Raw genomic sequence first — 26,375 nt, forward strand, 5'->3', positions numbered from 1 at the left:
AGGTTTTCCTATACACTGTACATGGCAGATAATAATGCTGTAGGGCAGTGGTTCTCAAACTCATTCCTGAAGGCATCCTAACAGTCCAGGTTATAAGGATATAAATGTGTGACTTAATTAGAACCTCAGTCAGTATGATTATACCATCTGTGTATAAACATGGATATCGTCAAAATCTGGACTATTAGGGTGACTTGGGGGCCGAGTTTGGGAAACCCTGCTGTAAGGGAATTTAAACTTGTTTAAAATAGAAACAAAGTTATCTTAAATAATATCTAAGCATGAAATTGGATCTATGGTTAATAAAAAATAAAAAAAAAAAGCTGACTATACAGGCCACACAAAGTCTATGTTTAAAATTTATTTCAAAATAATTAATTTAATGGATTGGGTGCAGGAATTACATTATCCAGATCTGTCTATGCAATTACTCAATTTAAACAAAAGCACAAAACAAAATGACCTTAAACCGACATGCGTAATTTCTTCACAGCGTAAATAAATCCATTGACTGAAAATGGCTTTTTGCACTGTCACTGCTCAAAGTTCATCAAGTAATCGATAATCTCCCATATAAAATCACTGTCATGACAGTTTCCTTAAATTATTTTTTTACTTAAGACAGGTGAATAGTTAGGAGTAAAAACCTATATATCACATATTTATATATTTATGTATTAAAACAAATTATTTCTTCTTTTTTTTTAGGTTAAACATGATCCTTCACTTTCAATCCATGAGATTCAGAATTGTAATGATTCTGATCTTATTCTCCAAAACTTTATCAGACACATCTCCCACATGTTCTGTGGTGCAAGGACTTCCAGGTCTTAATGGACGAGATGGGAGAGATGGGGCAAATGGACTAAAGGGGGATCCAGGTAAGGAAATATATATCTGTATTCATTTTTTAAGTAACACTGTATATCCAGTGGATATATTGTAGATCTCATTAGATTGCATTACGTGTAGAGTGCTGTATATTCTTGAAATGTGTATTATATATTTATTAGCCATATTTGAAAATACTATTTTATGTCTTAAATGTATTTAATTTTATACATATCAGCAAGAAAATGATGAACTCTGCAACATAAGTAAGTATAATAAATGAAAGGAAAAAAATATATCCAACACACTGTAACTGAAATGAATTTTACAGACTGATCCTGGATGCGGTGGTTGAGAACCTCTGTATTTCTTGAGATACTGTAACTTTGGGAGCTTTGCATTTGTACACTGCACCATGAAGTTTCAGTTCGTATTTTCAAAATAGATATTTAGCTCATATTTGGCCATCGTTAAAATGCTGAAATGTTATCAATTGAATTACTGCTCCTGCATTGAAAGGATTAGTGTACATTGACTCTTTACACATTTTACTATTTTTGATGTACTGTAAACTGATTTTTTTGTCTACTGAATGGGTTCACCTATATTTTACTAAAAATGTAAATGACTATCCTGAGTTTTAGCAAACATTAGCTGTGGGAGTCAGTTGATATGTACTATAGACTCCACTTGCTACGGTGCAGTTACTTTCTCAGCCTCTTCATGTACAGTATGTGTAGTAGGGGTTCCATCTACCCAAGGGTAGCCAACCATGGTCCTCGAGAGCTACCAACAGTTCATGTTTTCCAGCTCACCTAGCAGGTGCACAGGTGCAGTGGTTACTCACTGACACATTTTAAAAGATCCACAGGTGGAGTTAATTACTTCACTTGTGATTCTGTGAAGAGACCTGGAAAACATGAACTGTTGATAGCTCTCGAGGACTAGGGTTGGCTACCCCTGATCTACCCTATTGGTTCATATAAGTTTTTCAGATATACAAATGCTGCAGGAATAAAGCACATCAAAAACTGATTCAGCCACATTGGGAGATTTCTACTGTCAACCAAGTATATTTAATATTGTATACATTTTTAAGGTTTGGTACAATATTTTACTAGTCTAAATTGGACAGTTGCTAGCAGATAGGAAAAGGTTGTACTTATAGGAGAAGCAATAATATATAGAAAAGATACTGCTTATTCAATTCACAAATTAAATGATAGTAATTACAGTAGATATATTAAGACATTTTAAGAGTATTATTATTATTATTATTATTAATAATAATAATAATAATAATATATTTTCTTTTATTTTATGGATCTAAATATTTCTAATATAAATTTGGAAATTGAATGTATTTGTTGTTATATTCTTAAATGTGCTTTAAGTCAATAATATACAATTTATCTATGATCCATTGATGCAAATTAGTCTCTTAATTGGTTATGCAACCTCTTTTGTATATATTAGCAGAAATAAAGGCTTAATTTAGCCCTTGGGGCTGATTTTAGGGATATAATGCACATGTGTTTTTAAATACAGTAAGACAACTGAATTGTTTACTTCTTTATCATTGGGGTTTTGGGATACAACAAAATAATTTATATGAGAACAAACTTTTACATTTTTATGTAAAGAATCATAAACAAAAACATGAAACCTGTGTCACTCACAATAGAATCAATGTATACATAACATTTTTAGTATACTAATATTTATGGCATTTAGTTCTAATATAATACAATTGTAGATAAATTGTATGTGATTAGATTTTCCTCGTTTTCTATATTATTAATATTGCTAATATAATTCTGTATTGTAGGTCCCCCTGGGGTGCCAGGAATACCAAGTATTAGAGGTAGTAATGGACCACCTGGAAAAGTAGGACCTAAAGGAAATCATGGCGATACAGGTAATGGCATTTTCTGTCTGATAAAACAATACAGGTTGAGTATACCATATGTGGAATGCTCGGGATCAGGAGCATTATGGATATGGGATTTTTCCAGATAACAGAATACCTGTTATCCAGAAGGGTCCTGGGGGTCTGCAGTGTCGTGGGAGGGTCTTCAGTCGGTCCACAGCATCAGTGGGGGGTCTGTGGTGGGTCCGGTGCATTGGTGGGGGGTCCTTGGTGAGTGTGGCGGGTCCACGTCAGGTCCTGGAAGCACTAACGGTGAGGGAGTGGCTTCAAAGCCACTCCCCCACCTTTCTGTGATTGGCCACGATTTCCAGTGACGTCATGATGCCGGCTGCATCATGCCATCACTACAGGGGCGAAACATTCCGGTTTTCAGAATATTTCGGTTTTCAGTTATCCGGATAATGGATACCCGATCTGTAATATATTTTCTGTATTGGAAATGTTTTCCCACTCACAGTTATCTCATACTTATTGTACCTACTGCACTCTTCCTTGTTGTCTGACTGACTTTGGGAGTTCTTCAGCAATTGAGAGAGAGTAGACAGGCCCTCAAATTCTGGAAACTTCCCCATTGACTGGGATGAACTGGGGGCTTGATGACAGGATTTGCAGCTAGTGAAACTAAAGTCACCATGCGTCATTTTAATATTCTTTATTAATAAAATATACTTTTATTCTCACATCTATAAATATAGCTTCATTATAGCTACAATTAAAATGTCAAGCCTGCTCTACTCATCATCCTTTGGACCCAAGTTTTGTTGGCATTGGATTTAAAATCAAAACAGAACTGATAACTCACAGAGCACAAACAATGACATAAAAAAAACATGACATGGACCTCTCAGCTATAGCAATTTTATTTCTAATGAATTGTTAAGTTTTTGTGCATTTACATTAATTTATTCTACAAAATACTTTCATGTACTACAAAAATGTCCTTTTTTCTCCATGTAAATTCCATTGTATAAGATCATGTGCAACTTACAACTCATTATTTAAGTTTTTTCTCAAAAAGGTGAACAGTGCAAAGCATTGTAAATGTCATGTAGACCTATTTATTGTAGGGATAAGCGGTTCGGATTTTTGGATTTACTCAGGAATTACTCAGATTTTGAAAATGGCATCTCATGTATTCTGGATAGCCAATGAGATAAATCTAGATAAATCCGAACTTGCCCTAATTTGATGAAAATAACTGAGTAAATCCAAACCTGCACATCTGTAATTTATTGTAGGCAAAATCCATAGTTGGAAAACCCCTACTACATGCCATCCTTAGAAACTACTAGTATTTTGTATTGGTTAAACTATTGACCTATATATTCCTTTTTCCAGGATTGCCAGGTCAAAAGGGGAACAAAGGTGATGACGCTAAAGAAACAGGTATACTATACTAGCTGGAGTACCCGGTGTTACCCGGGATTTTAAGAATGTCTTTTCACAAAAATAAATGTAAATATTAAAAACACAGTATATATAACATTGTAGATAGCTGAATACCCGTGCTTCGCTACAGGATGAGGATGGTAAATTAGAATGATAGTTGTTAGTTAATTTACGTTGGTTGGAGATCTAGTATATAGGCATATCTTGCTTACCTGACACACTTTGTGTAGTGGCCGGACCCCTTTTTGGTCCCCCCAAAGGACCCTGCTCTTCCCACTATACAACTCTCAGTCTGTGGCTTGCTACTGCCTCCATTCCACGCCTTGCATCATGTCAGTGCCCCTGTGAAATTATAAAACATTTTTACAGTTTCTTATATAGCACAGTACATTATGTGTCTCCTGATATACTCTGTGCTGCTGTTGGACCGTGCTACTTCCACTATATAACTCTCAGTGTGTGGGTTTGTGCTACCTGCATTCCCCTCCTCACATCAAGTCACTGGCCCTGTCACATGCAGCCCTGTCATCACTGACATATCATGCATGTCTTGATATAGTCTGTTCTGCTAGCCCACTCCTAGGGGTGCTAGTGGTGTGTTACCCCCTCAGTCTTTGTTCCCAGAGTGTAAGTCATATGTGTAGCAAGTTTGGTGTAAATTGCTCAAGGCATTCCAGAGTTATGCTGTCTGCTGAAAAACTCTGTGCTGCTGCCCCACCCCTAGGGGTGCTAGGGGTGTCTTACCTGCACAGTGTTTGTTCTCAGCTTGTAGGTCATATGTGTAGCAAGTTTGTTGTAAATTGATCCAGGTATGCTGGCGTTATGCGTTTTTCTGAAATACTCTGTGCTGCTGTCCCACCCATAGGGGTGCTAGGGGTGTCTAACCCCCACAGAGTTTGTTCCCAGATTGTAAGTCAGATGTGTACCAAGTTTGGTGTAAATGGTTCCAGGCCTTCCACAATTATGCTGCCTGCTGACATACTCTGTGCTGCTGTCCCACCCCTAGGGGTGCTAGGGGTGTCTGACCCCCACAGTGTTTTTTTCCAGAGTGTTAGTCATATGTGTACCAAGTTTGTTGTAAATTGCTGCAGGCATTCCAGAGTTATGTTGTCTGCTGAAATACTCAGTGCTGCTGCCTCACCCCTAGGGGTGCTATGGGTGTCTCCCCCCCCCACACACACACACAATGTTTGTTTCCACAGTTTAAGGCATATGTGTACCAATTTTTGAGTACATTGCTCCAGCAATTCCAGAGTTATGCTGTCTGCTGTTATACTCTGTGCTGTTGTCTCCCCCCCTAGAGGTGCTAGGGATTTCTAATTGTTTTAGTTGCCTCGGCCGTGTTTTAATACGCTTGCATGTAAAATTTAACGATCATAGCTTGTAAACTGTGTATTTGTATAGAAAGACAGAAGGACAAATTTTCGCTTTTATATAGTAGATAACATACAGTATTAGCAAACTAGGTGTGATGTCAACGCTAATATTACTACTTTATAACCGTAGTAATAATAACAATATTAATAACATATACTTACGCAAACGAGCAAAGTTATAGAGACAAAAGGTATCTTGTAATTAGAGATGAGCGGGTTCGGTTCTCGGAGAACCGAACCCTACTGGACTTCATGCTCTGAACCCGGTTTCGAGTCAGGATCGGGTTTTCCCGCCTGACTCGGAAATCCGAACGAGGCAAAACATCATCATCCAGCTGTTTGATTCTTGCGGGATTTGGATTCCATATAAGGAGCCGCGCATCGCGGCCATTTTCACTCCAGTCTTGTAGAGTGTATTGAGAGGACGTGTCCTCAGTGTCTGTGTGGGCGGGAAAGTGGGGTGATGAGTATTGTGCTGTGTTGTGCTGCTCAGTCCAGTCCAGTGTAGTCAGTGTATTGTGCTGCATCAGTCCAGCCAGTCACAGTGTTGGTGTCCTCTTCTACTATATGTCCCCAGTGCTGCTGGCTGCTGTATAAGTCCCTTGCATTTTTGCTGTTGTCTGTGCATCAGACAAGGGTTAGTGTCTCTATTGTGCAGCATCAGTCCAGTGACCAATCACAGTGGTGGTGTCCTCTGCTACCATATATCCAATGTAGCTGTATAAGTCCCTTTCAGTGGTGCTGTGTTGTTCTGCATTAGACCAGGGGAAGTGTCTTGTGCAGCATCAGTCCAGTGACCAGTCACAGTGGTAGTGTCCTCTGCTGTCACATATCCAGTGCAGCTGTATAAGTCCCTTTCAGTGGTGCTCTGTTATCCTGCATCAGACCAGTGGTAGTGTCCTGGCCATCAGTCATTCCAGTGACCAGGCAGTCACAGTGGTATATGCTGCTGCTATATGTCCACTGCTGCCGTATTATAATAATAATAATAACAACAACAACAAGTCCCTTACAGTGTTGTTGTGCTGCATCAGACCATTGGCAGTGTCCTGGCCATCAGTCATTCCAGTGATGAGGCAGTCACAGTGGTATACGCTGCTGCTATATGTCCACTGCTGCCGTATAATAATAATAACAAGTTCCTTAGAGTGTTGTTGTGTTGTGTTGTGCTGCATCAGACCAGTGGTAGTGTGCTGGCCATCAGTCATTCCAGTGACGAGGCAGTCACAGTGGTATACGCTACTGCTATATGTCCACTGCTACAGCATTATAATAATAATAATAAAAACAACAACAAGTCCCTTACAGTGTTGTTGTGTTGTGCTGCATCAGACCATTGGTAGTTTCCTGGCCATCAGTCATTCCATGGACCAGGCAGTCACAGTGGTATTCGCTGCTGCTATATGTCCACTGCTGCCGTATAATAATAATATTAACAACCACAACAACAAGTCCGTTACTGTGTTGTGTTGTGCTGCATTAAACCAGTGGTAGTGTCCTGGCCATCAGTCATTCCAGTGACCAGGCAGTCACAGTGGTATATGCTGCTGCTATATGTCCACTGCTGCCGTATAATAATAATAACAACAACAACAACAACAACAACAACAACAACAACAAGTCCCTTACAGTGGTGCTGTGTTGTGCTGCATCAGACCATTGGCAGTGTCCTGGCCATCAGTCATTCCAGTGATGAGGCAGCCACAGTGGTATACGCTGCAGCTATATGTCCACTGCTGCCGTATAATAATAATAACAACAAGTCCCTTACAGTGTTGTTGTGTTGTGCTGCATCAGACCAGTGGTAGTGTCATGGCCATCAGTTATTCCAGTGACCAGGCAGTCACAGTGGTATACGCTGCTGCTATATGTCCACTGCTGCTGTATAATAATAATAACAACAACAACAAGAAGTCCCTTACAGTGTTGTTGTGTAGTGCTGCATCAGAACATTGGTAGTGTCCTGGCCTTCAGTCATTCCAGGGACCAGGCAGTCACAGTGGTATACGCTGCTGCTGTGTGTCCACTGCTGCCATATAATAAAAATAATAATAATAATAACAACAACAACAACAAGTCCCTTACCGTGTTGTTGTTTTGTGCTGCATCAGACCAGTGGTAGTGTCCTGTCCATCAGTCATTCCAGTCATTCCTGTGCCGAATATTGTCTTATATTACTCCCAAAAAATAATGAAGAACAAAAATTTGGAGAATAAAATAGGGAAAGATCAATATGTCCACTACTACAGTATTATAATAATAATAATAATAATAACAACAAGTCCCTTACAGTGTTGTTGTGTTGTGCTGCATCAGAGCAGTGGTAGTGTCCTGGCCATCAGTCATTCCAGTGACGAGGCAGTCACAGTGGTATACGCTACTGCTATATGTCCACTGCTACAGTATTATAATAATAATAACAACAACAAGTCCCTTACAGTGTTGTTGTGTTGTGCTGCATCAGACCATTGGTAGTGTCCTTGCCATCAGTCATTCCAGTGATGAGGTAGTCACAGTGGTATACGCTGCTGCTATATGTCCACTGCTGCCATATAATAACAACAACAAGAAGTTCCTTACAGTGTTGTTGTGTTGTGCTGCATCAGACCATTGGTAGTGTCCTGGCCATCAGTCATTCCAGAGACCAGGCAGTCACAGTGGTATACGCTGCTGCTATATGTCCACTGCTGCCATAAAATAATAATAATAAAAACAACAACAACAAGTCCCTTACAGTGTTGTTGTGTTGTGCTGCATCAGACCATTGGTAGTGTCCTGGCCATCAGTCATTCCAGTGATGAGGTAGTCACAGTGGTATACGCTGCTGCTATGTGTCCACTGCTGTCATATAATAACAACAACAAGAAGTCCCTTACAGTGTTGTTGTGTTGTGCTGCATCAGACCATTGGTAGTGTCCTGGCCATCAGTCATTCCAGAGACCAGGCAGTCACAGTGGTATACGCTGCTGCTATATGTCCACTGCTGCCATAAAATAATAATAATAAAAACAACAACAACAACAAGTCCCTTACAGTGTTGTTGTGTTGTGCTGCATCAGACCAGTGGTAGTGTCCTGGCCATCAGTCATTCCAGTGACCAGGCAGTCACAGTGGTATATGCTGCTGCTATATGGCCACTGCTGCCATATAATAATAATAATAATAATAATAACAACAACAACAACCAGAAGTCGCTTACAGTGTTGTTGTGTTGTGCTGCATCAGACCATTGGTAGTGTCCTGGCCATCAGTCATTCCAGTGATGAGGTAGTCACAGTGGTATACGCTGCTGCTATGTGTCCACTGCTGCCATATAATAATAACAACAAGAAGTCCCTTACAGTGTTGTTGTGTTGTGCTGCATCAGACCATTGGTAGTGTCCGGGCCATCAGTCATTCCAGGGACCAGGCAGTCACAGTGGTTTACGCTGCTGCTATATGTCCACTGCTGCTGTATAATAATAATATTAACAACAACAAGTCCCTTACAGTGTTTTTGTGTTGTGTTGCATCAGACCAGTGGTAGTGTCCTGGTCATCAGTCATTCCAGTCATTCCTGTGCCGCATATTGTCTTATATAACTCCCAAAAAATAATGAAGAACAAAAATTTGGAGGATAAAATAGGGAAAGAGCAAGAACCACTTCCTCCTAGTGCTGAAGCTACTGCCACTAGCCATGACATATACGATGAAATGCCATCAACGTCGTCTGCCAAGGCCGATGCCGAATGTGATAGTAGAGGGCATGTAAAGTCCAAAAAGTCAAAGTTCAGTAAAAAGACACAAAAAAAGAAATGTAAATCATCTGAGGAGAAACGTAAACTTGCCAATATGCCATTTACGACATGGAGTGGCAAGGAACGGCTGAGGCCCTGGCCTATGTTCATGGCTAGTGGTTCAGCTTCACATGACGATGGAAGCCCTCATCCTCCCGCTAGAAAAATTAAAAGAGTTAAGCTGGAAAAAGCACAGAAAAGAACTGTGTGTCCAAGTGTGTAGGCGGTTGCGATGCTTGACCTTCCCAACACTGGACGGGAAGTGGTGGCTCCTTCCACCATTTGCACGCCCCATGCAAGTCCAGTTCCTGTTATTGAAATTAAAGATGTCACTGTTGAAGTGCACCAGGATGAGGATATGGGTGTTGCTGGCGCTGAGGAGGAAGTTGACGATGAGGATTCTGATGGTGATGTGGTTTGTTTAAGTCAGGCACCGGGGGAGACACCTGTTGTCCGTGGGATGAAGAAGCCCATTGTGATGCCTCTGCAAACTACCAAAATAGCCACCTCTTTGTTGTGGAATTATTTCTCCACAAATCCGGACAACAGGTGTCAATCCATCTGTTGCCTCTGTCAATCTGTATTAAGTAGGGGTAAGGATGTTAACCAGTGGCGGAACTACCGCCAGTGCAAGCAGTGTCTTGCACTGGGGCCCGCCACCATCCAGAGGCCCAAATCCAGTGTGGCATGTAATGAGTCAAACTGACTCAATACATGCTGCTGTCTGCCGCCCGCTGAGGAGAGGAGCGCTGCACCATGGGGGGGGGGAGGCGGAGGAGGGAGCCGCAGCAGCGCAGTGTAATTGGTGGAGGCACTGCTGCTGCTGTCCCTCTCCTTCACCACAGGCTGCCCTCCGCTGCTGTGAATGCTGGGAAGCGCATCCCAGCATTTACAGTGGCGGAGGACAGCCTATGGTGAAGGAGAGGGACAGCAGCAGCAGTGCCTCCACCAATTACTCTGCGCTGCTGTTGCTCCCTCCTCCACCTCCCTCTTCTCCCCTGCTCGGGATCATCATCCGCCATCAAGCTGCACCGAGGAGCCTGACTGCCAGTGGAGACAGTAAGTATAATCTTTTCTTTCTTTCTTTCTTTCTTTCTTTCTTTCTTTCTTTCTTTCTTTCTTTCTTTCTTTCTTTCTTTCTTTCTTTCTTTCTTTCTTTCTTTTTTTTCTATCTGCCACAATGTGTAAAAAGGGGGCTGGCTGCCTTAATGTGTCAAAAGGGGAGCTGTCTGCCGTAATGTGTAAAAAGGGGGATGCTGTCTGCCGTAATGTGTAAAAAGGGGGACGCTGTCTGCCATAATGTGTAAAAAGGGGGACGCTGTCTGCCTTAATGTGTAAAAACGGGACGCTGTCTGCCATTATGTGTAAAAAGGGGATGCTGTCTGCCGTAATGTGTAAAAAGAAGGACGCTGTCTGCCGTAATGTGTAAAAAGGGGGATGCTGTCTGCCGTAATGTGTAAAAAGAAGGACGCTGTCTGCCGTAATGTGTAAAAAGGGGACGCTGTCTGCCGTTATGTGTATAAAAGGGGATGCTGTCTGCCGTTCCCAACTGGTTCCCATACCATAAGTAGCAACTGAGTCTAGTTCAGTATCCATCTTTAGTACAGTGGTTACTGTGTATGCCACCAGTCTGGTGGTTACTGCGTTTGTCTCCGGTATCTAAGTCCAGTTGTGCTCACCAATCCAAAGATTCCAGTCACTATTCATCTGCTTGAGGAGTTAAGGATAACAATTAAGTTTAAAATCATCGCTATAACTACACAGTCAGAGGTCACTGCACATTCAGGGTTCCTGAGGTTTAAATTACTACCTTATTGCCTGTGATGTCTACGATGCCAGTTCTGTCGGAGATCTCCAAGATGTTGTCCACTCATAGGATATTAAAGTCACTACTCAGTCTAAATACCCACAGATGAAAACTAAGCATAAAACATCAGAGATCACTGTTCAGTCTACGGTTCTATCCAAGATTCTGACCCAGGCATAGCCATCCAGGATTTCTGAACTTGGATTTGGGCATGAGGATATGGCTCCAGGCTTGAGGATAAATCTGCCTTTATCTCTGGGCATGAGGATAATTATGCCCTTGCCTCTGGGTATGAGGATAATCCTGGCCAGCCTTTCAAGTGTCCATCTGCTGTCCAGATTTACGAGTGTCCATCTGCTGGACAAATTTCTGAGAATCCATCTGCTACTTAGCCTTCAATCTATTTTGATGGAGGTCCTGAACATTTTTGTGTCTTGATGCACTAATGCATTGAGTATTTCCAATCTGTATCATCTGCTCCTGCCACTCAAGATCAGGTTGTTGGTTATTGTTTTATGGCATTTAGAGGAGAAACTTTTGAATAGGCAAATCCTTTAAAGAATCCAGAGACTCTGTGATTCACAATTTTCCAGTTTTCTTTCTGTGATGCAGTGTTTAAAAAATTCTGCCCAACATTTTTGTGACAACTAGATAATGTTTCTGTCCTGGAAACCCCATCCTCTATAGCCTACAGTTCTAAACCTGCAACCTTTTGGTTCTGTTATACTTTTGTAGTGCTTATAATACTCCTGGTAAGAGCACACACAGGGATATGATACACACACACTGAGATATGATAGTCAGACTTTTCAGGAAAAGTTGTAAAATAGTCACAAAAATATTGCATCTGAAATAGCCGTGTAGTTCATGTACAATAAAATGCTCTGAAAATCACTTAAAGAATGACCAGTAAATCTAGACATTATTCTCAGTGTAAAAGTTTAAACAATATTTAGAAAACATGAGTTTCTACACATTTTTTTTTAAATTGGTTTTATTTAAGAAAAAAAACAAAAACCAATATACAGTACATACTAATTACAATAAGTAAAAGACATGTAATCAACTGAAACCAAAATCAAGGCAGTACAGATATATAAAAAATAAGAAGGAATACTAAGTGGAGATACTGGTAGGAATGGGAGTACAGTACAAAAGGTCAAAAAGACAAATACCCTTTGTAAAAAAAATAATAATTCAGAATGAGGCCAATAGTACACTGAAGAATAACAATTGGTGGGTCATTATCGAGTACCCTAAGAAAGTACCATGTAGTTGAAAAGCAATAAAAACATGGTACCGAAGTGATTGGAATAAATGAAGTTATAACTCTGCCAGACCTTAAAAACAGATTCAACCTTGGCCTCCTTATGAAACTGTGTGTCTATCCAGTCCACTTGAAAGCTATGAAAGAGCTTATGGTGGCATTTCTGGATAGCAAGAGGACAGTGGCGTCATGAGGGGGGTGCGGGGGGTGCGGCCTGCACCCAGGTGTCGCCCTTCAATAGGGTGACACCAAAAAGAGCTGTACACCCGCCTGGCCTGACTACTTTCACCGCCGTGGCGTCGCCGGGTCTGTACTGCCGCAATCAATAGATGCCGGGTGCAGTATGTCACTCACCGTGACGTCATGCCGCTCTTAGCAACCAGCCGCTGGCTTCCTTAACTACCCACCCGGCATGCTCCCGGCAGCGACACGCCTTTCCCAGCAACCGCCCGCTGGTGTCCTTAGTTACGGACCCAGCATGCATCTCGTCCAACTGCCCAGAGTCACGTTCAGTGCGCCGGTTATGTCACAGTACCGGCGCCACCCACGGAGAGGCGGGAGAGACACACTGTTGGACTCACATTCCTCTTATATATAAGGTATGTTCATCTTTTATCGCTTTTATTGCACCTGATGAAAAGGCCATTGGGCCTTAAACGTCGTTCTATTAAAAGCAACAGCTTATTTGAAAAAGTCCGGAGGAGTGCCGCCTGTTCCTTTCTCTAAGGGGGGACACCTGCATTTGTCTATTATTCATTTGGGTAGGCACCCAATATTACAATGGATATCCCAGAGTGCCCTTTCCAGTGACTGTATATATATATATATATATATATATATATATAGTGTGAGTGTAATGTGTATATATATATATATATATATATATATGTCATCACGCACGCCGGCCCTGCAGGGCAGGCCATTCGGGGGGGGGGTAGACCGTAGATGTATTATTCTGGGAGGAAGAATGGGAGTCCAGTGTATGGTGCCCACGTGGGGTGCGCCCGGCTCCTGTCTTTGCAGCTAGCGGGTACCCGGGCCGGCTCTCATCCCTGCCTGCCACCGCCGGAGCACCGCCAGGCGCGCACGGGAGATGCACCTGGATCTCGTCACTGCCGCTGAAGGAGCACCGCCGGGCGCTTGGTTCCTGTACCTGCCGCCGCTGGAGCTGGTAGGCTTTAAAATTAAATGACAGTCTGTCCAGTATGTTTCTCTCCAACCCTGTGTCCCCAGTCTGTCCCCATCCCACTCTGCATCCTCTCCCACCCGGCGTCCCAATCTCTCCGACTCTGCATCCTCTCCCACCCAGCGTCCAAACCTCTCCCACTCTGCATCCTCTCCCACCCAGCGTCCCAGTCCCCAGCATGTCCCCCTCCCAATCTGCGTCCTCTCCCACCCAGATCCCAGTCCCCAGCATGTCCCCTCCCACTCTGCGTCCTCTCCCACCCAGCGTCCCAGTCCCCAGCATGTCCCCCTCCCACTCTGCGTCCTCTCCCACCCAGCGTCCCAGTCCCCAGCATGTCCCCCTCCCACTCTGCGTCCTCTCCCACCCAGCGTCCCAGTCCCCAGCATGTCCCCCTCCCACTCTGCGTCCTCTCCCACCCAGCGTCCCAGTCCCCAGCATGTCCCCCTCCCACTCTGCGTCCTCTCCCACCCAGCGTCCCAGTCCCCAGCATGTCCCCCTCCCACTCTGTGTCCTCTCCCACCCAGCGTCCCAGTCCCCAGCATGTCCCCCTCCCACTCTGCGTCCTCTCCCACCCAGCGTCTCAGTCCCCAGCATGTCCCCCTCCCACTCTGCGTCCTCTCCCACCCAGCCTCCCAGTCCCCAGCATGTCCCCCTCCCACTCTGCGTCCTTTCCCACCCAGCATGTCCCCCTCCCACTCTGCGTCCTCTGCCACCCAGCGTCCCAGTCCCCAGTATGTCCCCCTCCCACTCTGCGTCCTCTCCCACCCAGCATCTCCCCCTTCCTCTGTCCCTCTATCCATTATGTCCTGCTCCCACCCTGCATCCCCCTCTCACCCAATGCCCCCGTCCTCCTCAGTCCCTTCCTCCACCATGTGTCCTCCCTCTCACCCAGTGCCTCTTAAGGATACCCCCCTTCTGATTGGACACTACCCCTTTCAATTTTCCATATCCCCACTTCAAAATTCCTTCTTCGATCACCGTATGTGTGTGTGTTTACATATATATATATATATATACAGGTTGAGTATCCCTTATCCAAAATGCTTGGGACCAGAGGAATTTTGGATATGGGATTTTTCCGTATTTTGGAATAATTGCATACCATAATGAGATATTATGGTGATGGGACCTAAATCTAAGCACAGAATGCATTTATGTTACATATACACCTTATACACACAGCCTGAAGGTCATTTTAGCCAATATTTTTTATAACTTTGTGCATTAAACAAAGTGTGTCTACATTCACACAATTCATTTATGTTTCATATACACCTTATACACACAGCCTGGAGGTCATTTAATACAATATTTTTAATAACTTTGAGTATTAAACAAAGTTTGTGTACATTGAGCCATCAAAAAAGAAAGGTTTCACTATCTCACTCTCACTTAAAAAAGTCCGTATTTCGGAATATTCCGTATTTCGGAATATTTGGATATGGGATACTCAACCTGTATATATACACACACACGCACGCACGCGGAGGTCCATGGGGGGTGACACCATGAGTTACCACACCGGGTGACACCAACCCTAGTGACGCCTCTGCAAGAGGAGAAAGCTGAAACAAATGCTGAAGAATAATTTTTTTGCCTGCGGTTACTCAGTGCTATCAGCAACTCCCTGCCTCCTCTGGATATCCTCTGACCTTTGGGGAGACTCCCAAAAAAGCCCATATAGGGGTGAATGGAACAAAACTCAGCCACAGTATGATAAAGAGGGGAAGTGTAAAAGCCATTTTATCTTTCCCGTTTGAATGGTTCAGTTTTTCTTTAAGAAAAATATAGTGTGCGGAAATAGCTTCAGAAGTTGGGAGAGGCAGCAGTAACAGCCACATCTACACCTTTTAATGATCAATTTAGCAGGTTGTGAACAGTACAATTGAGCATGGTTGCACATATCATGTCGACTTCTTATTACTTTGTCTTTTAGAACCAATCCAACTGTATGTAGGTTCCATAGCTAGGTAGTTTAGTAATCTAAGTAGTGTCCACTTTACTTTTGTAGCCAAAGCTTGTGACATATTTGTCCCTTACATGACAATGCACACATTATAGTAAAAAATAAAATACTTAGAAAGACTGCTTAAAAGAAAACTCACTTTCATGTACAATCAGGGGCATAGCAGGTGGTGCTCATGAACCTGATGCCAGGACTGGTAGATGGTACCATCTTTTGTTAACCAGACACAGGAGGAGGGAGCTACACATAGTTTTTTCTGATCAGATTATTCACGCATCATCTGACCCAGGCCAGCGTCCCAGCAGTCTTCTTCCACCCATCCACTTTCTGCCTGGCTGTTGGCTGCACTCTGTCACTTCCGCACGTTCTGAGCCGCTGAAAAAAATAATAAAAAATGAGTCCAGTATTGCTGAAGCCTCCACCGTCCGAAACCAAATCACCAAGATGTACACCCTGATTCTGATACATTCCTCGTAAATCCGGGACATATAGCATCCCAAGTGTTACATCAAGTGCTTAGTAAAATTAAACATTTCTGGTTGGATGTAATGAAGTCTGTCAGCCATACGGGATGTCGGCTGAACTCAAACTTTGAGTTCAAACATCTGAGTTTGGTGGCAGCCCACACGCCCACCGAACTCGAACTTCATTATGGTTACGAGCCACCACAGCTCGTCCTCATTGCGAGCCCCGATTGTTGCTATCAGGGATGATTCGGACATCAGGGAACTTCCAGCTGGTGGCTTCCCGCTGCCCACTAGGCTATGGATCCGCCTGGCTGTGGGAGGTTGTGGGCTGTGCAGGGGAGATGTGCAGAGTTCCAGCTGCATGAGGTTATTCATTTAAAATGCCTCGTCCAGGGTGGGCTCCAGATTGGCTCCACTCTCCTTTATCTATCAGTCAGCCCTGTGAGTCCCTGACGGTTATAGTTCATGCCTGCAGCGTGAGCCCCTGGTCCTCTGTTCCTGATTCTGGAAGGTTTATTCCTGTTGGTACACCTGTCAGATCCTGAGCCTAGTCTTGTATTCCTAGCCTGTTGTAATATCTGTCAGTATCCTGCACTGCTGGAGCTGCAACCTCTCAGCCTAATCCTGTATTCCTGGCCTGCTGTAATATCTGGCAGAATCCTGCATGGTTGGAGCCGCAACCTCTCAGCCTAATCCTGTATTCTTAGCCAGCCATAGCATTTGCTGGTACCCTGCATGGTTGGAGCTGCATCCTCTCAGCCTAACCCTGCATTCCTTGCCTGCCTAATTATCTGCCAGTACTGTGTACGGCTGGAGCCACAACCTCCCAATCTAACCCTTCATCTCTGGGATATCTTGCACCTTCCAGAATCCTGCATGGCTGGAGCTGCAACTCTTTAGCCATATTCTGCAACACTAGTATTGCTGCCAATCCAGTCAGTATTCAGAACAGTTAGACTTTTGTCTCTCTTGCTTCTTATTCTGCATCCTGTGATCACAAGACTGATCACATAAGCTCTCACTGTCCAGGTGGTCAGTTAAGTACCGGTGAGCGTACTGGCTCTATGGTAACATTGGGTGACTGTTAGTGGTTGAAGACCTCACCAGTGGTGACTCTAAGAGTCTTATGTGAATTAGCTCTGCTCTATCATAACAATTACATCCCAGCCATTGTACTATTTACAGAGCCATAGCTATGGTGGGGTCATATGTGACACCACCATGAGTGACTACAAAAATGGAAAGGGGGCTGCCATAGCATGCACTTCTTCTGGACACCATGGTTCCATGCTACACCTCTGTGTACAAATATACATGACACACTCAAATGAACATGCATTCAAGCAGCTGTTTACATTTTCTGCTGATTATTTTATCAATAGTGTCCGATACTGTTAATAATTAAATCATTAAACATATATTAATGTGACAACAGTATGAACCATTTTAAAACCAATTGAGCAACTGATATATGAGAATATTTATAGCAAAATGGGGTTAATTGTTCATTCTACTCTAATGTAGAGATGTGCATGGGCCCCCATGTTTTGGTTTGGTGTTGGCAAAACCACCCTAAAGTGCTTTGGTTCCATTTTGGTTTTCTTAAGAATTTATTTAAAAAACAACAACAGCAAGAACATGTAATTTCTGGACCTGTTGTTATTTCTACGGTATTATTAACATCAATAACGATCATTTTCAGCCATTTCCGTTGTGAACTGGCACCATAAATCAAGAGGAAGGGACTTACATACCATCAAAAATATTGTGAGGTTTGGTTTTTAGATCTTAAATCTGACCCCAAAATGACCAGATCTGGGAGTCGGTTTGACTGAAAATCCTAAATTTCTGATATGTTCGGTTTTCAACAAAACTGAACCACTCTACAATGACATGCTGACTGCAAGTAGGGCCGCCATCAGGGGGTGTTGGGGGCATTGCTGTCCTGGGCCCAGCCAGAGAATTGAGGGCCCAGGCTGCTCATTCCGTCATCCACTGTCCATCCCCGTACATCTGCCACCATCCGCATCGCTCTATTGAAAATGTACCCTCCAAGATGGCGGCCGCCTTAGAGTAGACAGTTTTTAAAGATACTAGAGGAGGCACCTCTAGTATCTTTAATATCTGTCTCCTATGAGATGGTGGCCATTTTGGAGGGACATTTTTAATAGAGCAATACAGATGGCGGTGTATGTACGAGGACAGCAGCATGAGCAGACCCAAAGTGGCAGCAGCATCCAGGGAGGGAGGGAAATCCCTGACAATGAGCAGAACCCCTAACAATGAGCAAGTACTGGCATAATTACTCTGTGGGGGATACTATGATGACAAGGGCATTAATGTGGGGGCATGATATGCTGTCAGCGGCATTACTATGGGGGGCATAATATTGTGACAGGGGTATACCATGGTGTCAGGGGCATTACTGTGTGGGGTATTATATGGTGACAGAGGCATTACTGTAAAGACATAATACGGTGTCAGTGAATTACTGTGGGGACTTAATATGGTGCAGGGGGCATAAAAAATATTTTTTTTTCTTGGGGAGGGGGTGCCCTGCCTAGTTTGTCGGTCCTTGGCCTCACAATTTCTGATGGCAGCCCTGACTGCAAGATTAATGTCATTACATTCACTGTAATGTCAACTAATTAATCAGCTACATTAAAATGCACAAAACTAGAAAAATAGCTGGTATAATTCTGTACATGGGCCCTCATTCCGAGTTAATCACTCGCTGGCTACTTTTAGCAGCCATGCAAACGCATAGTCGTCGCCCACGGGGGAGTGCATTTTAGCATAGCAGCAGTGCGCCTTCAAACACATTTTGTGCAAAACAAGACCAGCCCTGTAGTTACTTATTCTGTGCGATGATTGCTGCGACGAGTGACACAGTAATGACATCAGATACCCGCCCAGCAAATGCCCGGCCACGCCTGCGTTTTCCAAACACTCCCAGAAAATGGTCAGTTGATACCCAGAAACTCCCACTTCCTGTCAATCTCCTTGCGTCCGCCAGTGCGACTGAATGCGTCGCTAGAACCTTGTTGTACCTGTACACCGCGCATGCACATTGCGGTGCATACGCATGCGCAGATTTGCCATTTTTTTAACTGATCGCTACGCAGCGAACAACAGCAGCTAGTGATCAACTCGGAATGAGGGCCATTGTGTATTGTAGCTGTAAAGACGTCTAACCACCATTTGACTGTTTTAGAAGCTTTTGTACATTTAACCCTTGGACTCACAGGAATTTAGTTGGAGAAACATGTTTGCTTGAAACAACAAAATAATTTGGGTTTCACTGTAAAATCATATAAAATTTTATTATTTGTTACCAATTCAATATTTTTGTTTATTTTTGCAACGTATATTTTACTTTCTCAGAACTTACATAATGTCTCACCCTTTCCTTTGATATGTACACAAACTTTATTAAATCTCCTCCTTTGAACTACACATTAGGGGGACATTTACTAAGCAATGATAAGAGCGGAGAAGTGAGCCAGTGGAGAAATTGCCCCATCAAGCAATCAGCAACTCTGTATAATTTTATAGTTTGCAAATTATAGATGTTACTTCAGTGTTGATTGGTCGCCATGGGCAACTTCTCCACTGGCTCACTTCTCCGCTCTTATCACTGCTTAGTAAATGTTCCCCTTAGTCTCTGGCCCTCCTAAGTGAAGTTATTTGCAAATGTATTGAGACTTCTACTGGCAGTCTTGCAAATCTCAGCATCTGTGTACAAAGACGCATCCATTGCAGATCATTGGATTATCAGAACTATGAGTAACCCTATAGTGACTATAGGGTTACTCATAGTTCTGATAATCCAATTATCTGCAATGGATGCGTCTTTGTACACAGATGCTGAGATTTGCAAGACTGCCAGTAGGAGTCTCAATACATTTGCAAATAACTTCACTTAGCAGGGTGAAGGAAGCAGCATGGTCGAAGGAAGTAAGATGCTGGACCTCACAAAACTGATGTTAAGGGTTCGATTCCCACCACGGCCCTAAATGTGTGGAGTTTGCATATTCTCCCCGTGCTTACGTGGGATTCCTCCAGGTGCTTCGGTTTCCTCCCACAATCCAAAAATATACTGGTAGGTTAATTGGCTCCCAACCAAAATTAACCCTAGCATGTACTTGTGTTTGGTTGTACATGGGCAGACTAGATGGGCTAAGTGGTTCTTATCTAACATAAAATTCTATGTTTCTACTGCATACGAGATCACAGGAGCAGTATAAGACACTTCCCAAAAATGGCTGCAATATGCCTACATTGAGTGACTAAATCCCTCTTACTGGACACAGATGCCCCTGACTGTCAATGCCTTTTCATAAATAAATCCTCACTGCATCCGCTATTGCAAGACCATTGCGGCACAAGCACTGTGAGACTTATGATGGGCATACGCAGGCAGCTAAAACATCTTATTTTATCTGCTACCGCCGATATCTGGGAAATACTGCACACTGTGAGATCTCTCACAGTGTATGTCACCTGATATCGTGCTCCGCCCCCGAGGGGAGACATTTCTCTGTGCCTTCCTGTGTGGTGTTCGTCTGTCGGCCAATGTAGAGCATACACTGTCTGATGCAGTGGACCAGATACTTAGAAAATATCACACCGGAAGGACATGCTCTACAATCCGGCATGCACGACCGATCCATATTTTTGGACTGGTCAGCTGTATACATACTACACTTATCTGTATTTTGTTTCTGTTTATGTCATCATTCAGTGAGTAGTTTTTTTTTACAACCTCATAATACTATGAAGCGCTATGGAAATAGTTGCACTTTTATAGATGATTAATAATAATTATTGATAAAGCAAAATGTTGTTCTTAAAGCTTATCTTTTCACACGCTCACAGTACTAGTTTGAAAGGAGCTGCATATTTCACTTAGGTGCATTTGATAACATTCATATGTTTGTCATTTTGGCCTACACAATAATTAACTATTTGATTTTGAATTAATGTATTCTTTCATTTACATTCCAGTGCTCTGTTACAGATTTCTCATGCACCATGTGCTTTGATCTGCTAGTTTGTTGTCTTACGCACACACAAAATTGTTTGTAAACTTCTGTATGTACAGTATCAAAATAAAAGTTGTATCATTTGACTTTAACAGCTGGACGTAATGATTCCCGATTTCTGCGGTCATCACTTACAAAGTGATTGCCCCCTTAAAAAACGTCCGAGTTCGGCCAGCATCATGCATTGGTTGCTGAACTCGGGCGTCATTATATCTGGCCCCCAGTGTTAACACCATTAAGTAGAGTTTTTTTTCAATCCCGGGATTCCCGGAATACCCTGGATTAACACTCCAGACGCCACACAGCCACTTGGCTTGGAACTGAAGTCCTGCAGTCCTTAAGCAGGCGGGCATGACTGAAGAGATAGTCAGGCATGGGGCTGTGCAGCATGAACTCTGATGTTATGCTGCACAGCCGGGTGCCGGATAGCTGGGCAGCATCTGTGTTCTGCAGGCACTCAGCACTGCCCGGCATAAATAACTAAAAAATGCATACACAAATTAATCCCAAAATCCTGTGATTGGAGGCTCCAATCCCGGGATTGAAATCTAAGCAGTTTTTATAAAAAATCCCAGGATCCCGCTGATCCTGGGAATTGGCCTCCCTACTTTTGAATACTTACAAATTTAGAGATGTGCACCGGACATATTTCGGGTTTTGTGTTTTGGTTTTGGATTCGGTTCCACGGCCGTGTTTTGGATTCGGACGCGTTTTTGGCAAAACCTCCCTGAAATTTTTTTGTCGGATTCAGGTGTGTTTTGGATTCGGGTGTTTTTAAAAAAAAAAACCTCAAAAACAGCTTAAATCATAGGATTTGGGGGTCATTTTGATCCCATAGTATTATTAACCTCAATAACCATAATTTCCACTCATTTCCAGTCTATTCTGAACACCTCACAATATTATTTTAAGTCCTAAAATTTGCACCGAGGTCGCTGTGTGACTAAGATTAGCGACCCAAGTGGCCGACACAAACACCTGGCCCATCTAGGAGTGGCACTGCAGTGTCAGACAGGATGGCACTTCAAAAAATAGTGCCCAAACAGCACTTGATGCAAAGAAAAAAAGAGGTGCACCAAGGTCGCCTGATGGCTAAGCTAAGCGACCCAAGTGGCCGACACAAACACCTGGCCCATCTAGGAGTGGCACTGCAGGTGTCTCCCCGGGTGCCTGACTTAAACAAACCACCTCACCATCAGAATCCTCCTTGTCAATTTCTTCATCAGCGCTAGCAACACCCATAGCCACATCCTGGTGTACTTCAACAGTGACATCTTCAATTTGACTATCAGGAACTGGACTGTGGGTGCTCCTTCCAGCACTTGCAGGAGGCGTGCAAATGGTGGAAGGCGCCACCTCTTCCCGTCCAGTTGGGAAGGTCAGGCATCGCAAACGACACAATTGGACTCTCCTTGGGGATTTGTGATTTAGAAGAATGCACAGTTCTTTGCTGTGCTTTTGCCAGCTTAAGTCTTTTCATTTTTCTAGCGGGAGGATGAGTGCTTCCATCCTCATGTGAAGCTGAACCACTAGCCATGAACATAGGCCAGGGCCTCAGCCGTTCCCTGCCACTCCGTGTCGTAAATGGCATATTGGCAAGTTTACGCTTCTCTTCAGACGCTTTTAATTTAGATTTTTGGGTCATTTTACTGAACTTTAGTTTTTTGGATTTTACATGCTCTCTACTATGACATTGGGCATCGGCCTTGGCAGACGACGTTGATGGCATTTCATCGTCTCGGCCATGACTAGTGGCAGCAGCTTCAGCACGAGGTGGAAGTGGATCTTGATCTTTCCCTATTTTACCCTCCACATTTTTGTTCTCCATTTTTTAATGTGTGGAATTATATGCCAGTAATATATCAATAGCAATGGCCTACTACTATATATACTGCGCACAACTTAAATGCACCACAGGTATGGATGAATAGTATACTTGACGACACAGAGGTAGGTAGAGTAGTGGCCTACTGTACCGTACTGCTATATATTATATACTGGTGGTCAGCAAAATTATGCACTGTCCTACTACTATATATATACTGCGCACAACTTAAATGCACCACAGGTATGGATGGATAGTATACTTGACGACACAGAGGTAGGTAGAGCAGTGGCCTACTGTACCGTACTGCTATATATTATATACTGGTGGTCAGCAAAATTATGCACTGTCCTACTGCTATATATATACTGCGCACAACTTAAATGCACCACAGGTATGGATGGATAGTATACTTGACAACACAGAGGTAGGTAGAGCAGTGGCCTACTGTACCGTACTGCTATATATTATATACTGGTGGTCAGCAAAATTATGCACTGTCCTACTACTATATATATACTGCGCACAACTTAAATGCACCACAGGTATGGATGGATAGTATATTTAACGACACAGAGGTAGGTAGAGCAGTGGCCTACTGTACCGTACTGCTATATATTATATACTGGTGGTCACTGGTCAGCAAAATTATGCACTGTCTTCCTACTATATACTACAATGCAGCACAGATATGGAGCGTTTTTCAAGCAGAGAACGTATAATACTGGTGGTCACTGGTCAGCAAAACTCTGCACTGTCCTCCTACTATATAATACTTGTGGTCCCCAATCCCCACAATAAAGCACACTGAGCACAGATATTTGCAGCACACTGAGCACAGATATGGAGCATTTTTCAGGCAGAGAACGTAGATATTTGCAGCACACTGAGCACAGATATTTGCAGCACACTGAGCACAGATATTTGCAGCACACTGAGCACAGATATTTGCAGCACACTGAGCACAGATATTTGCAGCACACTGAACACAGAAACTGAGAGAATGCCAGCCACGCCCTCTCACTATCATCTCCAATGCACAAGTGAAAAATGGCGGCGACGCGCGGCTCCTTATATAGAATACGAATCTCGCGAGAATCCAACAGCGGGATGATGACGTTCGGGCGCGCTCGGGTTAACCGAGCAAGGCGGGAGGTTCCGAGTCTGCTCGGAACCGTGAAAAATGGGTGAAGTTCGGGGGGGTTCGGATTCCGAGGAACCGAACCCGCTCATCTCTACTTAAAATGGAAATAGACTGTGTAAGAACATGAATTAAATGATGAAATGTATCTAAAAAAAACTGTTAGATGGAATAAATACTGACAGAAAATATCTAAACTGTTTACAGTTGCAAGTATACAGCGAACCCTATTGTCTATTGAAAAACAATTGCGTGATTTGCAATCCAGCATGGCCATCCAGAAAAAAGGTTTGTATGATTCTCATGTAGAAATTCTTAAATGCCGTTGTCGAAATTACTGCAATGTATTATCTGCAAATGTAGAGAATTTAAAAATAGATTTCTACAGCTAGCTCTGTCTATGGGGATATAGGCTAGCCGATGTACACGTTTGGTGACGGTAAATTATCTGTGCCTCACGGCAGTTTAATAGCTCCTAATAGTTAAATTTTCTGTAAGACCTGGGATAATATTTTCAGACAGGAAGGGGATGAATCTATAAGAAAGTGGGCATATTTGAGTAAAATATGGGTATGATTTAAGTAAAGCATAGAGGGGCTTGAATGGGCATTTGCAAATGACTAATACAGATGGAGCCCTGCTCATCTATCCCTTTAATAGGATTAATTGAGCCAGTGCTGTAATGACTTAATCCCCTGATGTATTGTTCTCTCTGTGTTGTATTGCATCAGAGAACATTAGATGAAGGGTTTATGCTAATAAGCCTTGGTACACCATGGCATACCAGAGAAGGCTAGATGAGTGAGGCGCCATCTGTATCTTCTAAATATTGTATTATATATATTGTGAGGTATGAAATAGTTAATAATATATGCCTACCAATTTTAAACAAGGAAAGGATTAATAGACTTAAAATAATGTGTGCTTTTTCCAGTCATCATGTATGAGTTACAATCTCATTATATTTATTGCCAAATCTAAGGACATCCATTAATTGAAATGTTATCATACTGTAAGTGCAGCATTTACTACTGCTAAACATGAGCAAAGCAGAACACGTGTCCTAAGCAGAGATAAGGAAATCAAGTTTCATTGCAGCATCGGACATTTTCTGGTAATAGAAACCTTGAGGTTTTAGATACTTTGACTTCATTATTCTGTGGAACAGCTTTTGGATTTATAAAATGTGTAGGTTGTGTTGTTCTTATGGTGTAATCTGTGTTTTAGTTGTATGTTTTTGAAATAAGATGTGATTTTATTTACGATATTTAAAAATTAATGATAGTCATGTTCTGTGTTTTATTTCAGCTGTGTTGTTTGGTAGAGGAGCCAGCACTGGAAATAAAATATTTACTGCAAGTGGAAAGGAGGGCACTTATGATGAATCAAAATTAATTTGTTCAAAAGAAGGAGGTCAGATGGCTACACCGCAGAACGAAAAAGAGAACCAAGCTGTTTTAGATGTTATCCAGCAATACAACCGCTTTCCTTACCTGGGAATTACTGACAAACAAACTGAAGGTACTTTTAGATACTCAAATGGAGAAATAATTAAGTATTCAGATTGGAAGCCTGGAGAACCTAACCAGACAGGGGACGAGGATTGTGTTGAAATGAATCTGGATGGTAAATGGAATGATCGAGTATGCTCGGAAAAACGTCTGATTGTATGTGAATTTTCCTGATTATCGAAAAATTAAAATATCAATAAACGTGATTGTATTTGAATAAGACTGAAGTGCATTTTTGTTTAAGAAAGAAAATTATTTTTGACATCTAAGATAAAAATGCAGTAATAAGAATATAGCAAAAAAAATACACAAGGTACAGTGTGTCTAGAGTCATCATTCCCTACACCACCCAATACTGTAAATCAACTTGTATAACCCAGTTCAAGATATTCAATTATGCTTTTTTTAAAGCCTGAGAGCTGGGAAACACTGGAATTTAGGCAACAATTAGCCCTGGGAAATATATTTTACTGTAATAAAACAATTAGTTTGTTTATTTGCTATTATTATATACTGTCTTCATGAAGTGTCTACATATGCCATAGAGTTTCATAGAAGGCGTTGAGTTGGAGAAGTCTTGCTTTCTTATATGTGATGAAAAAGATTAGAATAAGAATGTTGCTGGAGGAACTATTTTGACTTCTCTATACCAAAATGCAGAAATTATATCAACATGCTTTTACTGGTTAGAATTCAAATAGTTTGCAAGCTAAAAGTCTTATACCCTTTGCATCTGGATGCTGTACAGGGGCATCCAGCACTTACAGGACATACAGTATCACTCTCCTCTTTGACTGTTGCTGGCCCCCATCTGTGACTATGATGTACAGAGGATTTAAGATTGTTCAGCATGTGCTG

General features: G+C 42.6%; 1 protein-coding gene across 1 annotated transcript; it reads left to right on the forward strand.

The window, feature by feature from the left end:
• Nucleotides 1-711: 711 nt before the first annotated feature.
• Nucleotides 712-25,737, forward strand: LOC135057588 (pulmonary surfactant-associated protein D-like). Its single transcript, XM_063963423.1, has 5 exons — nucleotides 712-881; nucleotides 2,660-2,749; nucleotides 4,100-4,147; nucleotides 24,214-24,294; nucleotides 25,315-25,737. Exons 1-5 carry the CDS (start codon nucleotides 716-718, stop codon nucleotides 25,689-25,691), a joined length of 762 nt encoding a protein of 253 aa, XP_063819493.1. The 5' UTR covers nucleotides 712-715; the 3' UTR covers nucleotides 25,692-25,737.
• The last annotated feature ends 638 nt before the right edge of the window (nucleotides 25,738-26,375 follow it).

This window comes from Pseudophryne corroboree, chromosome 3 (assembly GCF_028390025.1).
Source record: "Pseudophryne corroboree isolate aPseCor3 chromosome 3, aPseCor3.hap2, whole genome shotgun sequence".
In the NCBI taxonomy this organism is placed as follows: domain Eukaryota; kingdom Metazoa; phylum Chordata; class Amphibia; order Anura; family Myobatrachidae; genus Pseudophryne; species Pseudophryne corroboree.

Excerpts from the sequence above, each read along its gene's own strand:
- LOC135057588 (XM_063963423.1), top strand. The coding sequence starts at position 716 with ATGATCCTTCACTTTCAATCCATGAGATTCAGAATTGTAATGATTCTG. Across the intron at positions 882-2,659 it reads TGGACTAAAGGGGGATCCAG|GTCCCCCTGGGGTGCCAGGA; the intron begins GTAAGGAAATAT and ends TCTGTATTGTAG. Across the intron at positions 2,750-4,099 it reads AGGAAATCATGGCGATACAG|GATTGCCAGGTCAAAAGGGG; the intron begins GTAATGGCATTT and ends TCCTTTTTCCAG.